This window comes from Mya arenaria, chromosome 5 (genome assembly GCF_026914265.1).
Source record: "Mya arenaria isolate MELC-2E11 chromosome 5, ASM2691426v1".
NCBI classification, from domain to species: domain Eukaryota; kingdom Metazoa; phylum Mollusca; class Bivalvia; order Myida; family Myidae; genus Mya; species Mya arenaria.
In genome coordinates, this window is record NC_069126.1 from 72,086,388 (window position 1) to 72,111,310 (window position 24,923).

The 24,923-nt window shown below is 35.4% G+C and overlaps 2 protein-coding genes across 3 annotated transcripts; one reads left to right on the forward strand and one right to left on the reverse strand.

The window, feature by feature from the left end:
* The first annotated feature begins 228 nt into the window (after nucleotides 1-228).
* On the forward strand, nucleotides 229-10,919 carry LOC128235933 (uncharacterized). The gene is made up of 5 exons (XM_052950720.1): nucleotides 229-509; nucleotides 1,885-1,960; nucleotides 2,651-2,750; nucleotides 9,110-9,258; nucleotides 9,506-10,919. The coding sequence occupies exons 1-5, from the start codon at nucleotides 229-231 to the stop codon at nucleotides 9,830-9,832; spliced, it is 933 nt and encodes a 310-aa protein (XP_052806680.1). The 3' UTR covers nucleotides 9,833-10,919.
* A 132-nt stretch (nucleotides 10,920-11,051) lies between these two features.
* On the reverse strand, nucleotides 11,052-20,974 carry LOC128233792 (uncharacterized). Of its 2 annotated transcripts, none has more exons than XM_052947644.1 (12): nucleotides 20,764-20,974; nucleotides 19,229-19,375; nucleotides 18,125-18,210; nucleotides 17,829-17,918; nucleotides 16,268-16,555; nucleotides 15,355-15,640; nucleotides 14,375-14,611; nucleotides 13,898-14,058; nucleotides 13,575-13,679; nucleotides 13,177-13,334; nucleotides 12,419-12,583; nucleotides 11,052-12,177 (listed from the first exon to the last, which is right to left on the reverse strand). In XM_052947644.1, exons 8-12 carry the CDS (start codon nucleotides 13,967-13,969, stop codon nucleotides 11,901-11,903), a joined length of 777 nt encoding a protein of 258 aa, XP_052803604.1. In that variant the 5' UTR covers nucleotides 13,970-14,058; nucleotides 14,375-14,611; nucleotides 15,355-15,640; nucleotides 16,268-16,555; nucleotides 17,829-17,918; nucleotides 18,125-18,210; nucleotides 19,229-19,375; nucleotides 20,764-20,974; the 3' UTR covers nucleotides 11,052-11,900. The 2 variants fall into 2 exon arrangements, with proteins under 2 accessions (XP_052803604.1, XP_052803605.1); XM_052947645.1 differs by having other exon boundaries at nucleotides 13,898-14,182.
* Between the last annotated feature and the right edge of the window lie 3,949 nt (nucleotides 20,975-24,923).

Here is a 24,923-nt window from a genome sequence, read left to right on the forward strand (position 1 = left end):
TAAACTGAAATGAATCTAATCTTTATCATTTTGCACATGTACAAATTTCCATTGTTTTATCAGGAAAGGCTTGGAGAAGGAGGAGTATTATAGTCGAGAGGCAGCAGGTGGAGAAAGTGAGGAGGAGGAGGAAACTGAGGGAAAGACACCTGCACTGCAGACTGTTTTCATGGTAAGTTTTGGGATACGAGGTAAACAGGTGTGATTTATAGTGGATAGTTGGCCAGGATGGGTGGAGAAAGTGATGGAGAGGAGGAAATGGAGGTAAAGACACCCACATTGGAGACTGCTCCCATGGTAAGTGGGAATAAAATGGGTAAACAGGTGTGTATTATAGCTGTTAATTGGCCAGGATGGGTGGAGACAGCAACAGGGAGGACAAAATTGAGGGAAAGACATACTGGAGACTGCTTCCATGACAAGTTGGGAGAAAAGGGAATAAGGGGTTTGTATTATAGCCGACAGTTTGCCAGATTGAGTGAAGATAAAGATGGGGAACTGGAAACTGAGTGCCAGACTACCGCATTATAAACTGCTTCCGCTGTGAGTGGGGAGAAATTTATGTTTTGTGGGGTGGGGTCAGGGGGTGAATGATAGTGGACAGGAGGTGAAGTTGGGTAGGAGAAAGTAAAAAAATCTTTATTTAAGCTCTCAGCTTGAGCTATTGTGATAGGGTGATTGTCCATCGTCTGTTGTGGTCCATTGATCGTCTTGTCGTCAACATTTTCCTTCAAACAATATTTCCTCCAAACTCACTGGGACAATTTCAACCAAATTTTACAGGAATGTTCCTTGGGCAATTTTTTTCAGAGTCCTTCAATATAAGTGGTTCCATGCAAGTCTGGTTGCCATGGCAGCCAAAAGGAAACAACATGAAAATCTTCCTCTCAGAAACCCCTGGCCTGATTTCAACATAATTTTTAAGTTCACAGTATATCAAATTCCTTCACCCCATATTGTTTCTTAAAAAAACATGGCCCCTAGGGTGCGGGGCTGCTTTTCACTATGTATGTCTATATGGAAAACTTTGATTATCTTTTCCCCAGAATCCGCTGGCCCGATTTTAAAATAATTTCACAGAAATGATCCTTTGATGACCCTCTATCGAATTCCTTCACCCAAGTTGATTTGTAAAAAACATGGTCGTCAGGGGCGGCCATTTTGGCAGGCAGCGTCAAGTTTGTTGTCCCATCAATAACTATAGAACCCTAAACTTTAGATCACCAAGTTTGGTCAGAATGTATGTGGGCATAATATGATGGACAAGTTTGATAACCAGCCATATCGCTTTAGTCACTTAAGATTAATCACCCTTTTATTATTGAAATTACCTAAAATTGGTCCTGTCTGATCAATAACTTTAAAAGCCATTGTTCAATCATAACCAAATCTGGGCAGAATTTATATAGGCATATCTCAGAAAAGTTGATAACCAGTCTTTTGGTGAAAAATATCTCCTGTAGAAACATGTACCAGAGAGCTGTTCAGAGATTGGCACATTTCTACAAGACAGTTGTATGGAGCATTCGCAAATGACAAGGCCTTGTCGTTAGTAATAACATTTGCTACTTTGAAACACTATTATTCATTGTTCTTTGACTTCCTATGAGGGTTATTCCATTTAAACATACAATCTGACCCAGAGGCAGTTTCTAAATAGATTGTCCCTCTTTAGAAGTAAATTTCTACCTTGTGTTCTGAAAAAACAAAACTACATGTACTATCACAAAGTTGAATGACTCTTTTCTTCTTGGCTGTGTCTCCAGGACTGTATATTTTTAACCTATTTTTTAAAGTAGCAAAATCATAACCATGAAATTCCATAGAAAAAAACAGTGTCACAGAAGTTATGTATTATTGGTAACTGTTATACTGTGTTTACAGGTTCAAGTATGATGGTGGAGTGAGGGATCTGGCTAGCTGGCCATCCTTATACAAGAGTGTACATCAGTTATTGCAGGTACATATAATATACTTATTAAAGTTGTATTGTCAGCGGTAATGAGAAAAATGCATGTGTATAAATAAAGTTAAAATTATATGATAGACACATTCATTCTATATTCATTTGAAGAAAAATTGCAAATTTTTACTAAGAAAACTCGTAATAGTTGATATTTCCGAGATCAAAGTTATCAACTTTCGAAATACCCGCCACAGTTCGTAGCCGTTCGTAGCGAGCTTCTGAATTGCTCATTTGCATAATGCATGCATAAAGCACCCGTATGTAAACAACCGATAGCGTCTTTCTTTCAACTGCCGACTTGATCAAAAGAAATGTCTTCTACCAGTGACTCTGAGGTTTGAGCCTTATTTTATTTTTATTACTAACCGACTATTGATTAAAGTTATCAAGGAACTTCCTTTTTATGTTTATATTTACTTGGTTCTACTATTAAATCAAAATGGCAAGTCGAACTGAAGTGGGTGGGGTAAATTTGCGTGATATTGAATTGCGTTCAATTTATCCGAGATATCGTATTATGTTATTGTTTGGAGCCATGCACACAAGTTAACGTCGATTTGTTTTTTTTTACCATTAATATGATCGATTAACATTTTCACTAGTGGAAAAAGCTGAAACTAAAACCAGGTGATCTGGGGTGAAATAAATAACAACATGTTAAGAGTTTTTATTTCATATTTTCAGTCACCTCCAAGCAGTCCTTCATCCCAGATTGATGTAGAGGATATTGATGAGCCTGGTCCGTCGATTCAAAGACCACAACAGAGACAAGCAGCAAAAAAACGTAAGTTGATAACGCGATCATCATAGCAGTTCATCTTATATATTGAATGATGCAGACTGAAGAATCCCAAACTAGAACAGTCTATAATTTATTACACTTTGTTTAAGTAAGTTGCACACTTTGAAAACAAAAATCACAAGTGGTTTCAGGAAGGGGGGGGGCACAATTGTGCTAAAGGTTTTTTCTTTTACTAAATCGTTGCATTTAATATTTTTTTAAAACTGCCTTCCCACAGATTGACCAGTTTGACTACTTATTCATCGTTTGTATTGGAATGAGCCATCATATGCCCAAATGTCTGGAAACCAGTGAAATCAAACTGCTGAGACAAGATCAGACATCAGTTTTTCATATTTATCTCTGAAAATTGATGGTGTATGGCTTAATACATTACTAAGCTGGAGATAAGAATTGAAGTTTTCAGCAATTTTCTTATTTCAGATGACATAATTTTATGTTCTAAAAAGTCAAAACGGTCAATCCGTGAGAGAGTGCAGCTTTTAACAGTTTGTGCATTTAAATCCTTTATTAAACAGTCCTTTTAAATTTAATAAATTGACTAAAGACTGGCTTTGAAGGTAAATGGAGGGCATGACTTTATTTGGTCAGCTTTGGTACATGCACCCTTACCAAAGAACTTAGTTACTGTTTTATATATGTATGAAGGGGGTGGTGTAGTACTTCCCCACACATCTTCACTCTCAAATGTAGCATTACGGTGTATAAAAGATTTAAGGTATTACCCATGTAATACACACTTTTCTAAAACCTTAAACCATCAACATAGTTATAATCATGGTACACAATGGGACTTTTATGCAAATTTTGAAGATCTTTTAACGTGAATTAAAAAAGTTATTTATGTTTCATTACACCCACCCCCAAACTCCAAGGGCTACAAGAGCGACAAGTACATATTTTGTCTATATTTGATTTTTTTTTGCATTATCAGAGATTATGAAATAAACACAACAGTTTCTGGTAAAATAAACATCAGTTAACAAAAAACTCAAGTTCTAACGAACACAATATTGATACAAATGGAAAAAAAATCATTTTGATTGATCTTGTGACTATTCATAATAAATAGTTAAATATAAGGCAAGCTGGTGAAATCATTTTAGATATTTTCTATGATGTCTATTGAACAATTTAAAAGACAATTTATGATAGTTTACCGTCCAGTTTTGAAGAAAATTTACATAATGTCATGTAACCATTCATTTTTATAGCTAATAAAATGCTTAAAAATCAACCTTTTTCTTGTAAAAATTTATAAACAGACTTATTCATAAAACATACTCTTTCAAATAAATGCATTTTACTTATGATATTAACTCAGAATACAGAGTTTAAAAAAATGAGTGTACTTTTAAACTAAAATATGTGAAGAAACAAGAACACTAAGCGGGTGGAAATGCCCCTCCAAATGTCAAAGTGAAAATTCTCAACTAATGTTATTTTAATATTATAACATGTTAACAATCTCTGTGGGTAATTTGATGTCTATATGTTTGCCCATCTGTTTTTTTTTGTAATTTGTATTCTAACATTTAGATTTTTTTACAATTATTCTTCACTCTTCAACATTTGATGTTTGATCTGTTCCCATGGTTTGTACAGGTACTTGTAGAGTGTGCACAGATGATAACTAATCAATGCTGAGTCAATGCTGATTTGGTTTTCATGCCCCTTCAGGTACTTTACCCATCAAGAATGTTTAGTGCTGTAAAAGAAAAAAATTGTACTTTAAAGCCTTTCTAACTAACTAGTATAGATAATTAAACTGGCAAAATAATACAAGATAAACTACAAACAGTTTAATATTTCTCGACTTTATTCTGAAAAACAAGCTGAAACATATATATAATGAAAATTATGAAATTTATCAATAAAATTCATCATCATCATCATCATCATCATCATCATCATCATCATCATCATCATCATCACATTTTAATATTCAGTCATTTTTCTGCCTGAAAGGAATTAGACTTCTGATTATCAACCAGCAGAATTAAACTACCACCATAAAATCCAAATGCACAAGTATTATACATTCTGCAATAATATCCGTTTTAGCCAAGGGTAAGGGTTGGTAGGCACAAATATGAAGTTCTTGTGCATATGGTTGATAATGATTCACGACAGTCTGGGGTTTTGTTGAGACCTACACCAAGCAAATGAGTTTCGCTAGTGTCCAAGCAGTCATGGGTTCGAGCCCCAAACCATGCACAACTTTTGCTCACAGGTTAACTTTGAAAATATATTTGTAAACAAATAACGGGTATGTACATGAAATATGGTATGTTAGAAATAGGTCACGTACCAAAACAAAATGTTAAGTCTAATATTTTTCTAAGATAAAATAATCAAATTAAAAATTACATACTCATATACATAAATAATGCACATAAGTACATGTAAAAATATGTAACATGTACATAAGTACATGTAAAATATGTAACATCTACATAAGTACATGTAACAATGCTGTCTGAACATTTAGCTAATACAGGCCTTCCAAGGTTCCTACTTTTTCCTACTTTTCCTACTTTTTCCTACTTTTTTAACAACTTCCTACTTTTTCCTACTTTTTTGTGTCGCCTGAAAAGACGACATATAGGGGTTACTTTTGTCGGCGGCGTCGGTGGCGGTGGCGTCGTCGACAGCGGCGTCCGCGTCCCATTTTCGCTTGTCCGGGGTATATCTCCTAAACTATTAGTGGTATCAACTTGAAATTTCATATGTAGATAGGTCTGATTGAGGGCAAGTGCAGTGCACAAGAACTGTTACTCTTGCTTCCATATTTTTAGAGTTATTGCCCTTTGTTATTTTTCATGCTTAAAGTTTTGTCCGGGGCATATCTTGTACAATATAAGAGTTATCAACTTGAAACTTCATATGTAGATAGATCTCATGGAGGGCAGGTGCAGTGCACAATAACAGTAACTCTTGCTTTCTTAGTTTTAAAGTTATTGCCCTTTGTTAATTTTCATGCTTAAAGTTTTGTCCGGGGCATATCTTGAAGAATATAAGAGGTATCAACTTGAAACTTCATAGCTAGATAGATCTCATTGAGGGCAAGTGCAGTGCACAAGAACCGTTACTCTGCTATAAATGAATAAAATGCCAATCTAACAGCTATAATGTCGACAGTAAATAATTCGTCAGGCGACACATCCGACTCGCGGAGTTCTAGTTCTAAAAAACTCCTACTATTCCTACTTTTTTGAAAATAAAGTCCGCAAAAATATTAAAGTTTGATCATTGTGCTAGTTTTATTTGCAGAAAATGAACAAAAGATGTCAAACTGGCTGGTTTCTGTTGTTGAAAGGTGTGGCAACATGTTCAACTTTGACATGCATCATCTTTCATAATAAAGGCTGAGGGATGATGACCACACAGTTCAGCAACAGAAACCGACCAAGCATCATTCACTAAAATATTCAATGTGGCATATAGAATGGTATGATTTTGCATTAAAAACATCTCCTCTAGGTAAGTTAATAACCATTAATTATTACATATTTAACCAAAAATATTCCTTCTTTTCCTACTTTTTTGTAAAAAATATTCCTACTATTTCCTTCTTTTCTGTCAGAAAACCTCCTACTTTTTTCCTACTTTTTTGTTAGTGGCTGCTGGAAGGCCTGCTAATAAAAATGATTTAAGAATTCCAAAGATAAATTAAAACACAAACGTTTTGAACACATACACGCTCAAATTCCAAAGATAAATTAAAACACAAACGTTTTGAACACATACACGCTCAAAACTGTTCAAGGTCTACTTACATTCATAACCCTTTGACACGAATATCTGAATATTCCAGTTCCATGATGATTGTTGACAGTTTGTTTTTTTCGACAGAAAATCTTCTCTTACCCGTATCATTCACTTATAATCCATGTTTTACTGTAATGACTCAAGTTGTTAGATGTATTGTAATCAACTGTCAGAGTGCAATTTTGGTGTTTATTATACCCCCCAAAACAATGTTTGGGGGGGTATACTGGAATCGGGTTGTCCGTCTGTCCGTCTGTCTGTCTGTCTGTCCGTCTGTCCGTCTGTCCGTCCGTTTTTTTTTGTCCGGGATTCATCTTTGTCGTTATTGAACAAATCTTTTTCAAACTTTCAAATATTAATGACCATGATGTAAACCTGTGCCTCCGTGGATTTGGTCAGAGTCGCATGATCCTGAGTGGAGTTGTGGCCCCTTAATGAGTTAAATTGGGCAAAATTAGCTTTGTCCAGGATTCTTCTTTGAAGCTATTGAGCAAATCTTTTTCAAACTTTCAAATATTAATGGCCATGATGTAAACCTTTGCCTCCATGAATTTGTTGGGAGTCACATGATCCTGAGTGGAGTTGTGGCCCCTTAATGAGTTAAATTGGGTAAAATTAGTTTTGTTCGTCCTACTCCTTCGTCATTTTTGAATGAATCTTTTTCAAACTTTTAGCCATGGTGAGAACATTTGCCCCTGTGATTGTGGTTGGAATCACATGATCATGTCTTCAATTATGGCCCCTGAATAAGTTAAAATAGGCAAAAATTATACAGTTTTGTCTAGCCTAATCCTTGGTCATTTTTTCTCATTTTTTCTATAAATCTTTTTCAAACTTTCAGATGTCAATGACCATGATATGAACTGTTGAATATGTGATTTGGTGCACCTGTATTAATCAGAATGTTTGCATGGCCTTAAAAAGACCTTTAATTGATTTTGTCCTTAAAAAGACCATCAAAAGTCCTGAAGTTAGGTGCATACAGGCCTTAAATTTGTTACAATATTCGCTTTGGTGGCCTACTCCTTTGTCATTTTTCAATATATTTTTCTCAAACTTTCAGCTATCCATGACCATGATGTGAACCTTTGTATATGTGATTTTGTGCACCTGTATTATTTCCTTGGTACTCATGTGTGGGGGGGAGGTGGTGGGGGTGGGTAAACAGAAATTGGGTTGGCAGACTGTCAAATTCACCCGTCCACCTTCATTTTGGAATATCCTGTCAGGAGTCATGACCCCTTTATGGTGAAAATGAGAGAAACAGGTTTGTTATCTCCCCTGAGGTGGGTGGGAGTGGGGTAATATTCGCTTTGGTGGCCTACTCCTTTGTCATTTTTCATCATGTCCCCTTTATGGTGAAAATGAGAGAAACAGGTTTGTTATCTCCCCTGAGGTGGGTGGGAGTGGGGTAATATTCGCTTTGGTGGCCTACTCCTTTGTCATTTTTCAATATATTTTTCTCAAACTTTCAGATATCCATGACCATTATGTGAACCTTTGTATATGTGATTTTTTACACCTGTATTATTTCCTTGGTACTCATGTGTGGGGGGGTGGGGGTGGGTAAACAGAAATTTGGTTGGCAGACTGCCAAATTCACCCGTCCACCTTCATTTTGGAATATCCTGCCAGGAGTCATGACCCCTTTATGGTGAAAATGAGAGAAACAACAAACTTTCAGATATCCATGGATATCCATGACCATTATGTGAACCTTTGTATATGTGATTTTTTACACCTGTATTATTTCCTTGGTACTCATGTGTGGGGGGGGGGGGGGGGGGGGGGGTAAACAGAAATTGGGTTGGCAGACTGCCAAATTCACCCGTCCACCTTCATTTTGGAATATCCTGCCAGGAGTCATGACCCCTTTATGGTGAAAATGAGAGAAACAGGTTTGTTATCTCCCTTAGATATAATCTGAATACTGCATTGTTTTTCTTGTCCCTTAAACTAAATAAATGTATTGCCTTGTGCTTTCTAATGATACCATAACTACGGCCAGGGCAAACAACCTAGACAGGGAAGGGTTGGGGGGTATTCGTTAGCCTTTGGCTTACAGTTCTAGTTTATTTTAAACGTATATTCATAACAAAAATATCACCGAGTTTCCAAAAACTACGAAATTCCATTATTGACCTATGAATAGCAGGGAAATACCTTCTGTTTCTAAAAATAGCAACATCCGGTACAGGCCGAATACATCCGATATTCGTAGCGATCTGTTACGGCTAGTGGTGATATATGTCGATATACCCGAGTTGTATTACATGGCTAATACCTTTATCTTAGACAACTTTATTTAACTTGCTGGCCAAAGTTCTGTGTGTGTGTGAAGGGGGGGGGCCCTGCTTGCCCCTCTCCCCCAGGAAAGCTGCCATTGCAACTGAAGAAGTGCACCTTTTTACAAAACAATTAACTTGAGTTACCTCGAGTTAATAGAGATTATAATACAGTGTTTAAAGCATGACAGCACCTTTTACTAATTATGTTCCCCTTTATTACATATCGATTATTATATCAATAAGCTAATAAGTTAATTATACAATATTCATGTATATAGCCAGGTACAGTTGCTAGGCGTGGCAAAGGCACAAGTGCTAGAAGAGCTGCCTACAAAGGAAAAAGACCAACTACTAGAACTCGCCGGTCCAAGACACCAGCACTCAGAAACAACAGCGGGAAAGTTTTAGCAAAGCAGAAAGAAGGGATGAAGGTATGCTATTTTTACTTTATAATAATTATTCATTATTGTACTTGTGGTACAACCTTCTTGCTATTCAACAATGATGCATTTGTTTGGTGTTTATTCTTTTCAAGTATTTTCCATATTTGCGAGTGAAATATGAACATGTTAGCATTATTTTGAAATAAATGTAAATAAGCTGAGCAATATTGCTAGTCAGCCAATCGCTATTTTAAAGTTGTAAATTTTAATTGTGATATTATTAAATTATCTTTAGAAACAAGTGAGCAAGCTGACCAAGCCTCAACTGCAGGCTGCAATTACGAGGGCCATGGAGATGGAGCCAGGGCTCATGCTGCTTGTTTTAGCAGCCCCAGCCCCTGGAGGCAACCAACCCGAAGGTGCTGGACCTCAGCCCGAGGAAGGGAATATAATTCCAAGCTGGTGTGTGTACGGAAACTGCCGGGACATGCCGACACAGAGGGAGAGAGTTTGTTGCCGCCGGGAAGCTTGTCTTTCTCATACTGCTGTAAGAATCTTAATAAAACTAAAATTCAACCTTCCCGGATCCATATGGACAATATACTGGCTTTGTGCCAAGTAGGGTGCAGTAGGACACACATTTTGCATGGTATCAACAGGGATGACAATTTTCCTCCTTTTAGCGGATTTCGTCTTTTTTTGTACTCAAAACTTTAGCAATATTTTTTTTTTTGCATTAAATCTGATCTATGAACAACTGAATTTATGTTTATAGTGTGATGGCGATACTTTATTACTACTATTTTGTTCAATTACAAATATTATTGGATCTGATCTGTTTTCTTGACATTTAAAATGTTCAAATGTGATAATAAAACATAGTATGACCATGAATTGTTCTGTATATTATTGTCAATGACTGATTTTCTTAATAAAATTTGTACTGTCTGCTTTCTAATATGTTTTTGTTAATATTTTCTTTTCTTCTCAAAAATCTCATTCAAATGATACTCAAGTAATATGTCCATTTGCGTCCAACTTTCACATTTTCATGTTTAAGATGTAACTGATACCTTTGTCAACCTTGTTTAGAAACAATCAAACAGAATAATGGCAGGTTCATTTTTGATACAGCCTATTACTTTAGTAATAAAGAAATTTTTGCAATAAACATCTTTCAAACGAAAAAAGAACAGATAAATAACCGAAATAAAACCATGAAGATCACAGTTTGTTCATTTCTTCTTGAATTAAAACTCAAATTTGATGTTACCGATATATTATGCATTGATAAACAGTCAAACCCCATTGATATTCAAAGAAGAGCTGCTACTGTATGCTCCTGAAGAGTTGTTCAGGATGGTCAGCAAGTATGATAGCTGGTATGTAACAGTTGCTCCTGATGTGCTTATTATTTTTTGAAAGTAAAAATGAACACATGAATTATGTGGCTACTGTAAAGTTATAGACAAGACATTTCTTGACAACACTAGTCCATTTGCTACACCACAAAAGACCCAACCACAACACTGCACTGAAATGGTCTAAAAGATGTTTGTTTAGGGTAATATCCCCTAAATTATAAGGCAGGTTAGGTAGGGATTTTATTAAAAAAAAATATTCAAAAATGCTTTGGTTAAGATCATTTTTTACCAAATGTTCTTATGTATTGCTGTTATGGAGCTATATTATGTCAAAAATGTTGACAGTTTATGTTCGGAAGCCATTTCTTTTTGAAAAACATACTAGGGTCAGCCGGGTTACCTGAAACAAACACTTTTTTGTTTGGCCTTATTTTTTTTCTTTTTAAGAAAGATAATCAATTTCATGAAAAACAACTGTTCAATTTGACATATGTTATTTTTGGAGAACTTCACAATCATTATCACAGCGATATTTTAGGAAATATTTATACTGCCTGTGCAAAAAAGTCCAAATTGGGAAAAATACAAAATCAGAAAAAAATAGCAAATATAATGGCAAATATACATGTTCACCTTCATAATGATATGTATACTTAATGCCGTGAAAGAGTTGGTCGTGTCAAGATTTTGTTTATTTTTCAAGACATTCATTGCTTTTTTATTCATCAACATTATTCATTTTACAAATTGGGAAAAAATAATAAATTTTTGTGAAAAATGGAAAAGTTTTCACAAGGGGAAACAGCCTTTAGAAGGCAGTAAATTGCACCAAAAAAAATCACCGTGTTATCACATATAAAATGAAGATAAAATGTGCAACATTTATAATATCTAATCTGCTTTTGTTATACCCTATTTACCAAAGGCTTTGGGAAAGTACCATTCACTTTTATACATAATCAAAACATTTATTTATACTTCTTAAGTGTTCACATTTAGAAGGTAGTGTAACTAAATTAGCTGAAGAAAAAAAATATACACACATTTACATATTGGAGTTTACATTTACATACATACAGTACATATATACAGTCGGGGTACATAAATTGCTTCTAGTATTTCCAAATATTTCTAAAGATTTGACTAGGTGACCTTGTTTTTGAGAGTATGTGACAAACTCTCTCCCTAAACATTATATCAAGGTGAACATTCTGATTAAGTTTGAACATCTATTCTGACCTCATGTGTTACGGTTTCAAACAAGTAAATAAACCATTGTCATTAGTTTCATGAAAATCAGAGCAAGTAGAAATCCTGTAAAAAATGTCATTTTTTAAACCTAGACTCTTGTTCGCTGTACAATTCCCTGTACAATTCCCTGTACAATTCCCTGCTTGGTTTGGGAGATAATGGACCAAGGTGGCTAGATATTCGTCGAGGGTCTTGCTCCTCCATCACAGCTCTTCTACTCATCCCGACATTGTCAGTCAAGCGACACATCAATATCTGCTTCTTCAGTGACTCTATGTATAGAAATGTTTTCTTCTCTTTCACAGGGTATACGGCCCATCTTCCACTTTTCTTGTTCCAGACACGATTTAGCCTTCAAACAAAACGAAAAATATTTATTTTTTACAAAATAAGATTAGATCACATTTATACACTTCATGAAGTATAGAAATCAAAGCTGAAAGAGATTATATAAAGATGTACAATTTTATACCTTCTCTTTGTAGATTATGGTCAAAGCCACATATTTCAGTTATGCATATTCTTACACTCCCAAATTCCGGTCATTGTGGTGCTTCAGAGCATGGTGTATGACAAACTTCTCATTTTCTTACCTAACAGAGCCATCTTTGTTATGTTGAAATTCCCTTTCCAAATGATTGTTGTGATCGATTGCTGCTATGAGGTTTCTCATGCGGTAAACAGGTGGCGAGTACGAGAACCACTTCGAACAATACATAAGGATGTGCTGGTTGAAGCCTTCCAGGTCAGCTGTACTTCTGAAAGAAGTATACATTTTATTAGCAATTAAATTAACTTAATTAACTTACATATTTATACAACTAAACTTGCAGGGAAATGGCAAGCAGTCACCAGTAAACATAAAACCCTGTTACATGGCAATAAGCTGGGCAGAAAAAATTTGCACACACACACACACACACACACACACACACACACACACGCATGCATGCAATAACACTCAAGCATAAACTTAATAAGAGGAATGAGCAAAAGCTGTGTTTATAAGTAGTACTTGTGCACAACCTGGAAAATTCTGTCAATATAACAATATTTCAACTGGCAAGTAAACACAGGTTTCAACTGCGAGTAAATAGTTTAAGCATACTGACACTCATCCAAAAGATGGAAACAGAAACCAAAATAAATATTTTCACTTTGCACAAACTGAAGAAAGTAAAGTTCGCTGAGGACCCAGACTTCATGTCATAAAGATGGGACCAAATTCAGATCTTTTGATGCAGTTACTTAATGAAATGCTAATTACTGTTTTCCTACATAAATAGCCTGAAACTTAAGACTTATATAATATGTGGAAAGAGTCAAAGCTTGCTACATGAAATTTATTTACCTGGAGTTCAGATAGTTTGCTATCTTTGATAGAAGGTGCTTGTCAAGGACAATGGCTGTGAGGGCTTCAAGGGTACTGCAGTTTTCTTTCTTGTTCAGCCATGGTTTATTTCTCTCCTCAGGATTCAGAGGCCCACGACTACACGCGTAGTATCCATCCTGAATCAGCATTTCAAACATTTCATTATCTACTATTACCATCAATAAATGTCATTTCTGAATTATCAAAACTTCTCAATATACCAACATATATACTTTCATCTTAAGTCATTGCACTTTCATGATACATTTCATGATACAAATATAAGGCCTTGTTTGAAAAAAGAATACAAAGATACACTATCAGAAGAAAACAAGGCATTCTAAACACTAAATGAATACAATTCTTTATGTATTTACCACAAACTCCTTGATTGTCTGGGCAACTTTACAACAGTGCCAAAAGTGGTTAACAATGTCCTTGACCCATGGTCGAAGAACTGAATGCTCTTTCTTCAGCACAATCTGAAAATGATGATTAAAAACCGTTGATTAGTAACATAAACAAATCTTTTTATACATTTATGTAATAGTTGAAGTAATAAGTTCTAAGACCATCAAAATTGTGACTCCAAAACTGTGTGACTCCAAAACCTTCCTGTTCATCTTACTGTGCTAAAACTCTTATATTACTAGTAAATTTACGAACAAGTTTCAAATATCACCGAATAAAGCTGCCTTACCTTAAATATTTTTTTGCCCAAGGTTCTTTGCCTCATGCCAAATATCATGAGAATGTTTAATCGTACAAGCATATATCCGATTGTGGAGAATTGTTATATTTTCTGCCTAAAACATCCTTATTCAGTGGAGAAAGCCCAATGTTTAGCCCCAATACAATAGTCTGAAATATTGATCAACTTCATAACGGCCATAAACTCATAATTATTTTCCATAATGTTTTCCCACTTGTTTTTGCAAGAAGGCCAGTGTTTGATTCCTGCCAGTCAAATAAAGGTTTTGGTGATCTGGAATAAGTGGGCTTTTCTGGTTTAACATTCAATACACTCACATACATGTGCATACCAGAGAGACTTAATAGTTGTATTATTGTGAAATTGTATAGTAAAATTACAATGTACCATCAATTTTCTTTTTTAATTATAAAATATGGATATGATAGCTTACACGTTTTACCTAAATAATACTGGAAAACTTACTCATCATTGCTGCGATTCCTAAATGGCCATCTGTTACTAGCTCTGTGATGTTGACCTGGTTTTGTAAGAGATCCTCGAGGCAAGCTTTAAGTGCCACCTTCTCCATAGCAACTGACTTTCTGTCTGTTTCACGTTTGTCTACTGTTTTTAGAATAATGACCTTCTTCGTTTCATTGTCCATGACAGAATATTAACAATACTGGGCAGAATGATCAGGACTGTCATTTCGGCCATCTCCTGAAAAATGAACATTATAGTTGAATTGAAACAGTTTATCGGATTTGCCATCTTTACTCAAAGTTTTCTAACTGGTCCTTGCAACTTGGAGCAGACAGGACACAGCTATATATCAACCAGATTATACATGCATGAATATATGATAATAGGGACAAGTTAAAGATGCACTCTTACTCCCAAATAAGATTTATCACAATTAATACAAATGTTTTGATATACTAAAAACGATGAATTAAGGTCGAAAACAATGGTTCTTATGAAGGATACCGAGTTTAATTTTAAAGAGAGTGCAGAAAACACAGTATTTCTACCTTATGAGACGATAGTAGATCACAGTAAATATTTTAGCACTCACCAATCATTTAATATTTGTGCATTTTCAGCTATTAAATACACGGTTACAATCTTATTATCAGTAATAAATATTTTCCATAGTGCATTATTTAGTAAGTAGTTAAAAGTTTATCTGACACTCAAAATTTATGTTTGTAGTATACGTGTATGTGTTTATTTTGAATATGAGTGTCACGTTAAGAAGAATGACAACAAACCCCCATAAAAACTGAGATAAAAACAAAACAGTGACATCTGCTGATGATAAATATATACCAGTTTTAAGGCACTTGACAAGTTATACGAACATGGAATCATGTGGTCAACATAGTATAAAATCAACTGAATAATGTCAAGGTATGCTGTAATAATTGACCCAAGATGAACTCATAACATTTCTAACAACACACCTAGTATGACTACATCCTTTCCATGAAGAGATTGGAACAGGTCTCGTTGGTGAGACTCCAGTATCGGTCCACAGAAGGCACAAGGTATGTCCGCTGAATTCGGAAGAACTTTGTGGCTGATGGAAACTTCAGTTGCAACATGTCTGCCCAAAGTTTCATCTTTCCAAAGTTGTTGCCAGAGAGGACTGTTGTTGCAGAGATAAGAAAGTCACTGGAGAAAACCCCTCTGTTCAGTGTTGGTTGGGAGCACCAGCGTGTAATTCTGTGGCCTTTTGACCTGACATACCTATTGGTAGATAAAAAACAAATTCTAAAACTACTTTGGTGAGTAACATACTAGGGGTAAACTATTCAGTTGCCTGCAATGACAGCTTCATAAATGTTAGTAATGTACATAATCACAAGAAATATAATTGACAATACAGTGGTGGGTCTTCAATGGGGATAGGGTTGTGCCCCCACCCCCACAGATAGATGGCAATTTAGTAAATTCACCTTTAACTATTTCTTTGTAAATATACACAAAATTAAAAGGTTATTAAAATTCGCCAGAATTGATAAAAGCTTATCTTTTCATATGAGAGTACCGACAGAAGTAGATAAGTTAAAATATGTCCATTTAAAAGATGCTGAAAACAATTATTAATAAGGGTCAAAATTCACAAAATGTTAAAATGTGTCATTTCAATAAATCAGTTAAAAGAATGTCCAAGCTGCAGAATGTCCAAGCTGCTCCCCCCCCCCAGTTATTTATATTTATTCTGGATATTCACTACTTTATCCTGTACAAACATTACATAACTTGGCAATCTACTTATATATGTATAATTGTAGTTTGGAAAATCGAAACACCCTGTTTACCGCACTACCTTCAATAACTCACAAGCATGCTCTTTCAATAATTAGGTCTTACCCATTCTATGATGGCTGCAGATCCATTAAAGCTCTCCAACATCTCGATGTCTTTGGAGCCGCATATCTGACAAGTGGAAACTTTCATATCTGCCAAAGCTGGTCGAGGAATACAATACAGGTGGGGGTGCTACATAGCGCATCAATATCAGCTTCATTTACTATCTTTTTCTGGCCAACTGCAGGACTTGCTACCTCGGCTTCCTCACCATCACTTTCTTCAGCCTCTTCCTGACCTAATACTGCTTCTTCAAATGTCACATCAGGGCAGTTTTGGAGGTTCTCAGGCCTAAACACCAAATTATACAATAAAAATTTTGTAGCAAGAAAGTGTAATATCACGTTTTCTGTTTCACTTATTACTTATAAGCAGTATGATGCATAAAAAATGTACAAATCATCAAAGTCATCACTATTTCAAATCAGGCCTAAACAAGTTTGTGTTTAGAGCAACAGTCTCAAAATGCGTGGCGTGGAAGGGAAAAATATATAAGATAACGTGACATTTCAGATTGTCATTAAAAAGAATAATTTATTTACATACATATTCTGTTTTAACAGAAATATCTCTCTGTCAGGTCAGGTAGGGTCTACTTGCCCGAAACACAGAAAATTTTGAAAACCGCTCAAATTAAACCATTTCTGACAAGACATCAATTTTTGGGGGGGGGGGGGGGGGGGGGGGCCTGGACCCCCTGCAAAAAAGTGTGCTCATAAGTAGGGCCCCTTCTTACATCAATTCCTATGTCAACACCTGCTTTCACTACTCTACATATTTCTCATACAAAGTATCAACCTCTCTTTTACTTTCTCGTTTATGATCTTTAAAGCTGCATTTGCACAGATTGACTGAGAAGACAACTTTTTTTTTCAATTTTGTGTTAGATTTCAATAGTCAAATTTTCAGTTAATATTTCGAATATAACACTGCTGACATGAGAGGGAAGTGCAGTTATTCATATTTACATTCGAAAATTGATATTTTAAGCTAAAAGTCTTTCAAACGCTAAAGGAGAGAGTGTTTTGCTGTTTTCCAAGCAATGGAGATATGTTTTTTGGTAAGTTATCTTATATGCATCAAATGAAGGCATTAATGTCAAAAACAGCTGATCCTGGGACAAAACTTAATTGAAATGTAAAAATTGTCAATCTGTAAGAGTGCAGCTTTAAGCTGTTGCGAAAATGTGTTCAAAGTCAGATGAGCTAAGACTATGCTGTCTTTTATCATATTATATTTATACTTTAATTGGTGAGGATCATTTAGCAAGTCAAAACAAAAATATAAAGTTATTTGAGATATATAGCTATAGGGACTTTTCCATTTTGTTCTATTGTTAAAATATTGAAAAAATGAGGTAAAAGTCATTCAAAATAATTGCTCCAATGATGAAAACACTGATCATATTCATACAAGAGCTCTTTTATAAGTTATTATAAAAAATTTGACAAAACAGGGTCTTTTTCACAGATTTTGGAGTAAGTAAAATGCTACCTTTTATTTTCTATATTTGAAAAGTTCAAGTTATATTTTTTCATAATTTTCTTGCAATAACTGTACTTACAGTACACTTGACATGTTGAAGTCGGGTTCAAAATCTGGATCATCACCAGCCTCCTCATCAGATTCTTGAAGTGTGATGTCAATAGTGATGCTGAAAACCAGAAATACAACAATTTCTTTAACAACTATTATCTCAATGCACTGGGTTATTCACTCCTTATAACCATTGATAATTGCAATAAATAGAAATTGTGGATTCACTGTTCTATGTAAATAATGTATTATTATAAGATACCTATTTATTAAATAAATAATTTTTAACAAATATCAACATTGTTGCATCTGCTAAAAACTTACTCAAATGGGTCCAGGAAAGACAGATTCCTTCTTTTTGAAATCTCTGAATGGCCTCATCAGTCTTTGCAGGAGATTTTGGTGATTTCCTTCAAAGCAATATTACAAATTTCATCACAAAACTGATACATCATCCAAATGTGACTCAATTTATGTATCCATAATGAATACAACTTTAAAATCAAGAAGTTGTTCTATTATTCTAAGGTACCTGGAACAACAAAAATCAGAATCATTTAATCACAATAAAATAATTTTGTTTTTAAAAGTAACACATCTAAAGATTTGATTTGTCAAGACTGGAACTTATTCAGCTGCACTCTCTTCTGAAGACTTTAATTCCTCTAGCCCTGATGTAAGAATGCCCACTTCACTAAAATAGTTTAAACATTATTTATTTTATTAACATTAATACTAACAGCCACACCCCTTCGGAATTTGATCACCACAGCTAATAAGTAAGGAAAACTGCTAATGATTTATGATGAGTAATGAGTTCTAGTATTAAAAAACCAAATTTGATGAAGGTGAAAACCCTAATCATTAATTTCTATAACTTGTATAGTTTTGTATATGCATCCCTTTAAAGAAACTCATTCACATACCGGTAGAACAATACAATAATGCATATGTAAACACTAGTCATGTAAATATTTACTGTTTGATATCAAAATTGTAGATTTGCTTTTACGTGTAAAAAAATGTATGACCAAATTTAATGTTATGGAAAAAGCAAAAAACATGTTCACTAAGCTAATGTGGCATACAAAAAGAAAAAGTTAAATATTAAAAAGTCTATAATTCAATGTAAAAGATCTTGTTTAGCATCAGTAATGTGATTAAACTTCATCGAATTTCTAAACAAAAAGCTTAAAGCATACAAAAAATAGCATTTTTAATGGTTTCAATCTTTGTCAATGTTCTAGTTTAAACACATCTTAAGATTTGATAGTGTGTTTTGGGCATTTAAGTAAAATCTTTAATATTTGCATTTTCCTTACTCGGAAAAGATTCTCTTAGATTTATGTTCCTATATACTGCTTGATGTCAGTAATAAGATGTATAAATGAGTATGTGCCTTTAATGTATATCAAAGGAATTGTTTACCTGCTGGCCATTTGTGACTCAGGAGCCGAGACTTCAGAAACTGAAGGGGTCTTTTCAACGTCTATAAATGACGCACTTGCGGGGGTGGATGTTAGCTTTGTGCTTGTCATTTTACTCCTTGTATCCGTTTCAATTATACCGGCATAGCTAAAAGTATTATAATAACATACTTAGTATGAATCTGCAAATCGATGATTGGGAAGTTTGGTAATTGTGAATAGAGTTTAACCAATTGGATAAGAAAAGCATTGTTTTAAATGTGTTCTTGAGTTATAAAGTTCCTCCCTAATTTCCATAATGCCTGAAGTATGGCTTAAATGATTTAACATATTCTGGCTAGTCTACATTTATATTGAGGTGAGTCACCCATCATTAAAACACTAGATGTGTTAATGCATGTTTGACATAACATTAATTGAGATTATTACTACGTTCAATTTTACTAGTATATAACTTTTGCATGGATTAAATTTTATAATAAAGCCTTTTTGATGCTACTATTATAATATAATGATATATTTTAGGGAAGTAAAAAAACAAACAACATCATACCATACTATGATAATACATAGAAATTTAAGGAATAATTCACCTTTTTATAAAAAGCTCTTAACATTTTTTTTTGAATATTTATATAAAAAATTTAATTAAAAAGAAATTTTCGCATTATTTACTTTTTGTATTAGTGATGGTTGGACTACTTTTGTACCTTAAATGTATTCTAACGTATTAATTAGTTTCATATCCTAAATTATGTAGAAATTTCTATTAAGCCATGAGTACATGTATGACCAAAAGAAATGGAGTTTCTTAACTAAAGTATAATTTTTCTTAGCTTTTAAAAGGTCTGAATTTTTACATTTGGGGGATGGGGCCGGGTCTTTCAGTGAGAGGACTTGAGCATTATTTTTGCTAAAATGGGTATGTGCAAGTTGACAGGGAAATCAATCCAAAAAGCACATTGAATGCAAATTCATGTAATTTACATATATGAAAATTACATATTGCAATGCCAATAATAAATGCAATTTGTTCTTTTCATTTGACTTGCAGAACTTTGCAATCATACCTGGTAATCAGCTTGATTATGTCTTTATAAACTTGCATATATTAACTGCAAACTATTGCCTTTAATGTTGGGATATAGAAATTCAAGTTAAGGTTTTACATTTTATCTGATTTCACAGTGATCCATGGTTGTTTCACCAAAACTTGCAATCTTAAAAAGCGGCACACTCACTCAGTGACAGCTCTTGTTGGAAAGGTTATAAATTGTGAAGTTATTTTGCCTCATTATTTTGGATAATGGACCGGAATTTTGACCAACATTTTGGGGGATAAGTACACCCCTTCCTCTGGGGAATGGGGTCTGTATAATCACCCGAAAGTTTGCCGAAATATAGCCATAAATAAATGATGGGGATAAGTACACCCCTTTTTCTGGGGAATGGGGTCTGTATACCCGCCCGAAAGATAGCCATGAATAAATAACTAACTAAGGTTTACGAAACCCGTGACTAAAGTAAAACACGAACCTGTTGAGAAGATGTTTAGCTACATCGCCGTCCGTTTCCATCCCATTTGTAGTATCAAGGCTTTCCATCTATCCAAATGAATACCTAAATACACTCTTGAAGATGACATCTCTTTAACATTGTCCTGTCTTCGCCGCTTTCTGGTCGATTAAGTTAATCTAGGCCTTCCTCTCTTTCTCTTTTCTCCAACGTCCATCTTTGACTTTGTTGATATGCTGACCTCATTGATTATTCATAACTATCACGTGATTGTCTCCGTTCAATTTCATAGGCCTTCGGAACTAGGCCATAGCAGGTTTTTTGGTAAAAAGTATTTAAAACTGGATGTATGAATTTCCTTGGCATCAAATATTGAAGTTTTTCTCCGAAATCTGCAGTTTTTGTCTCATGGAAATCCACCATTATTGAACTTTTGTGTTTAAAAAAAAACTATATAACAGTATATGACATAATATGTGCCAAAATTGTGCTTGCTTCCAGGCGTATTAAAACATTGAAAGTATTTATTTATTTTCGTAAAAATAGTGGAAGAACTTAAAAATTAAGATGGGAGTATCAGTTATGAATTAAACCAACTCATTTTTTTAACGTTTCAATTTCTATAGAAATAACAGTGTCAAACTATTTATTACAGTAGCAAGATAAAACATGTGAGAATTATTCAACAATTTAGGCAAGGGAGGCAAATATATCAATGGAAAATGAAAAAATGAAAATCGCAGTGACTTCCCTTTGACTGTAGAATTTATTCTCTGTTATTATTATTGTTATTAACAGCTCGTCTGTGTTTTGAAGAACAAAAAGTCATTGGCGTTGTTGTGGTAAGCGTTACCTTGGTCATAAATTAAAAAAACCGAGGACATTTTGTTTTTCAAAATACAGACAAGTTTATAATAATATTATTGATATTCAAATGGAAAATGGTACACATGAGACAGTATAGAAAGGCATATGTACAGCACGTACCATAACTCTTGCTTTACATATTGTAAAGTCACTTGGCCTTAACTTAATAACCATTCAAGATATTTACATAATTTTCAATTTGTATCTAGATACAAAAATCAATGGAAGTAGGAGGAGTCTTGAGGTCCTATCAAATGTGAGTGAAGGGGTTCTGTGGGCGTAGCCTGCCGACTGAAAATGAATTTTAGCTTTTTTAGATTGACAATTTGAGAATAAGGAGGCTTAACTACTGGCTCATTAAGTGTTGGCGTCAGCTTAAAGTTTTAGGGCTGGTTGGCATTTTACTTATTCATTCAATTCACTTAATTCTTCACAGTTATTCAATGCCATCAAACAATGAGGTAAGATAGCTCCATATTATCCTAGATACAAATTATGGCCATGGTTGACTTAGGAACTTTGGTTAAAGTTTTAGGGCACATTTGGACAGGTTGAAATTTTAGGGCAAGTTGGGATTTTTACTAGTAACTTCTATACCCTTCATTCAATTGGCTTAATACCTCACACAGTTGGTAACAGCCATCACACAGTTAGGTAACGAAACCCCATATTACCCTAAAACACAAATTATAGCCCTTGATTGTCTTTTTTCATTTCTTTTTGTTGCTTTTGACAGGCACATATTTATATTTTTAACCAAAGTGAAACCTGTTTATAAGATTAAAGTATGCCATTGATGGGGCCGGCTGGCAATTCTACAGCTGAAAAGCTGTTCAAGGTATGGTAACTCCGTGGTATGAAATGACTCCAAAAGCTCTACAGTATTGCAATTGATTATTTATATGCTTTATACCACTTGTGCCATTGTTATTTAATAAACCTCGCTACAGTACTTTCACCATTCAAAATTCGTCAACCCATATGGTGGCTGCCGATTATGACATTTTTTCACTGCATCCAATCTATGGTATAAGTGGTATTAAGTTTTTCCCCCAATTTTTCTCAATTTTTTGCCTGCATCCTACCTATGCTAGTGTCATATACAAAGTGATTTGCGGTAAATCTCAGTTTATGAATCAATACTCATGTGAAAAACTATTGAAAACTTTTTCAAAGCAAAATGATTGTTAATGATCCTGCTGATTGTGCTGAAACTTAAAATCATTATCTCACGAGCAGTCATGATTGATTAAAAGCAAGGCTCCTTGTCTCCTTTAACCCTGCTAAAATGGAAACACTAACCTTCTGGAGTATGATAAAGAAACCAAACCATCTTGATTTATTCTTTGATAATACCCAATTACATCCTGTTTCTGAACACATACAGGACTAACTCTTTTAGATGACAGTAAGTGGAAGTTACATAAAACATCATTAGTCAATAAAGCCTGGCAACAGTTAAACTAAACCAAAATGAATCTAACTCTTATCATCTTGCTTTAACTCATGTACAAAGTCTGTTTTATCAGGAAAGGCTTGGAGACAGAGGAGTATCATAGTCGAGAGGCAGCGGGTGGAGATGGTGATGATGATGAAGAGGAATAGGAGGAAAAGACACCTGCACTGGAGATTACTTCCATGGTAAGTGGATAGTTTGCCAGGATGTTTAAAGAATATGACTGAGAGTGCCTAACAGAGGAAAAGACAGCAGCACTGGAGTCTGCTTCCATGCTAAGTTGGGGGAAACCAGGTAAAGTAGCGTGTACTATAGTGGATAGTTGGCCAGGATGGGTGGAGAATGTGACTAAGAGGGCCTTACAGAGGAAAAGACAGCGGCACTGGAGTCTGCTGCCATGCTAAGTAGGGGGAAACCAGGTAAAGTAGCGTGTATTATAGTAGATAGTTGGCCAGGATGGGTGGAGAATGTGACTAAGAGGGCCTTACAGAGGAAAAGACAGGGGCACTGGAGTCTGCTGCCATGCTAAGTTGGGGGAAACCAGGTAAAGTAGCGTGTACTATAGTAGATAGTTTGCCAGGATGGGTGGAGTATGTGACTGAGAGGGCCTAACAGAGGAAAAGACAGCGGCACTGGAGTCTGCTGCCATGCTAAGTTGGGGGAAACCAGGTAAAGTAGCGTGTACTATAGTAGATAGTTGGCCAGGATGGGTGGATAATGTGACTGAGAGTGCCTAACAGAGGAAAAGACAGCGGCACTGGAGACTGCTGCCATGCTAAGTAGGGGGAAACCAGGTAAAGTAGCGTGTATTATAGTAGATAGTTGGCCAGGATGGGTGGAGAATGTGACTAAGAGGGCCTTACAGAGGAAAAGACAACGGCACTGGAGACTGCTGCCATGCTAAGTAGGGCGAAACCAGGTAAAGTAGTTTGTGTTATAGTAGATAGTTGGCCAGGATGGGTGGAGAATGTGACGGGGAGGAAGAAATGGAGGGGATAGACACCTACACTGGAGACTGTATTGACTGAGTGGAGAGAAACAAGGTAAAGGGTTGGTCACTTTATTGGATAGTTGGCCAGGATGGGTGGAGAATGTGACAGGGAGGAAATAACTGAAGAAAATACACCCGCACTGGAGTCTGCTTCCACGGTAAGTGGGGAGAAACAGGGTAGGGGTGTGTATTATAGTGGATTGTTGGCCAGGATGGGTAGAGAAAGTGACAGGGAGGAGGAAACAGAGGGAAAGACACCTGCACTAGAGATTGATTCCATGGTAAGTGTGGATTAAGGGTAAAGGTATTTCTATTAAAGTTTTTTAGTTGACAGTTGGCGGGATTGAGTGCATATAAATATTGGGAGCTGGAGAAGGAGGGCCTGCTTCCACTGTGAGTTGCGGTGGAGTGGGAAGGGGGGGGTGGTTGAATTGTAGCGGCCAGGTTGGTTAGAGAAATAGAGGACTTAAGGAAGTGAACATCTACACTGGAAAAACTGCATCCACAGTGAGTTGTGGTGGAGTGGGAAGGGGGGGGGGGCTTGAATTGTAGCGGCCAGGTTGGTTATAGAAATAGAGGACTTTAGGAAGTGAACATCTACACTGGAAAAACTGCATCCACAGTGAGTTGTAAGAAAAAAACCTACCGTACTGGTATAAGCTTTATTTAAAAAAATAAATCCAAACAAATAATATATGTTGGTGAAGTCAGGGATCTGGCCAGACAGCTGTCCTTGTACAAGAGTGTACATCAGTTGTCATCTAACATTGGTAACTGTTATATTGTGTTTACAGGTTCAAGTATGATGGTGGTGAAGTCAGGGATCTGGCCAGATAGCTGTCCTTGTACAAGAGTGTACATCAGTTG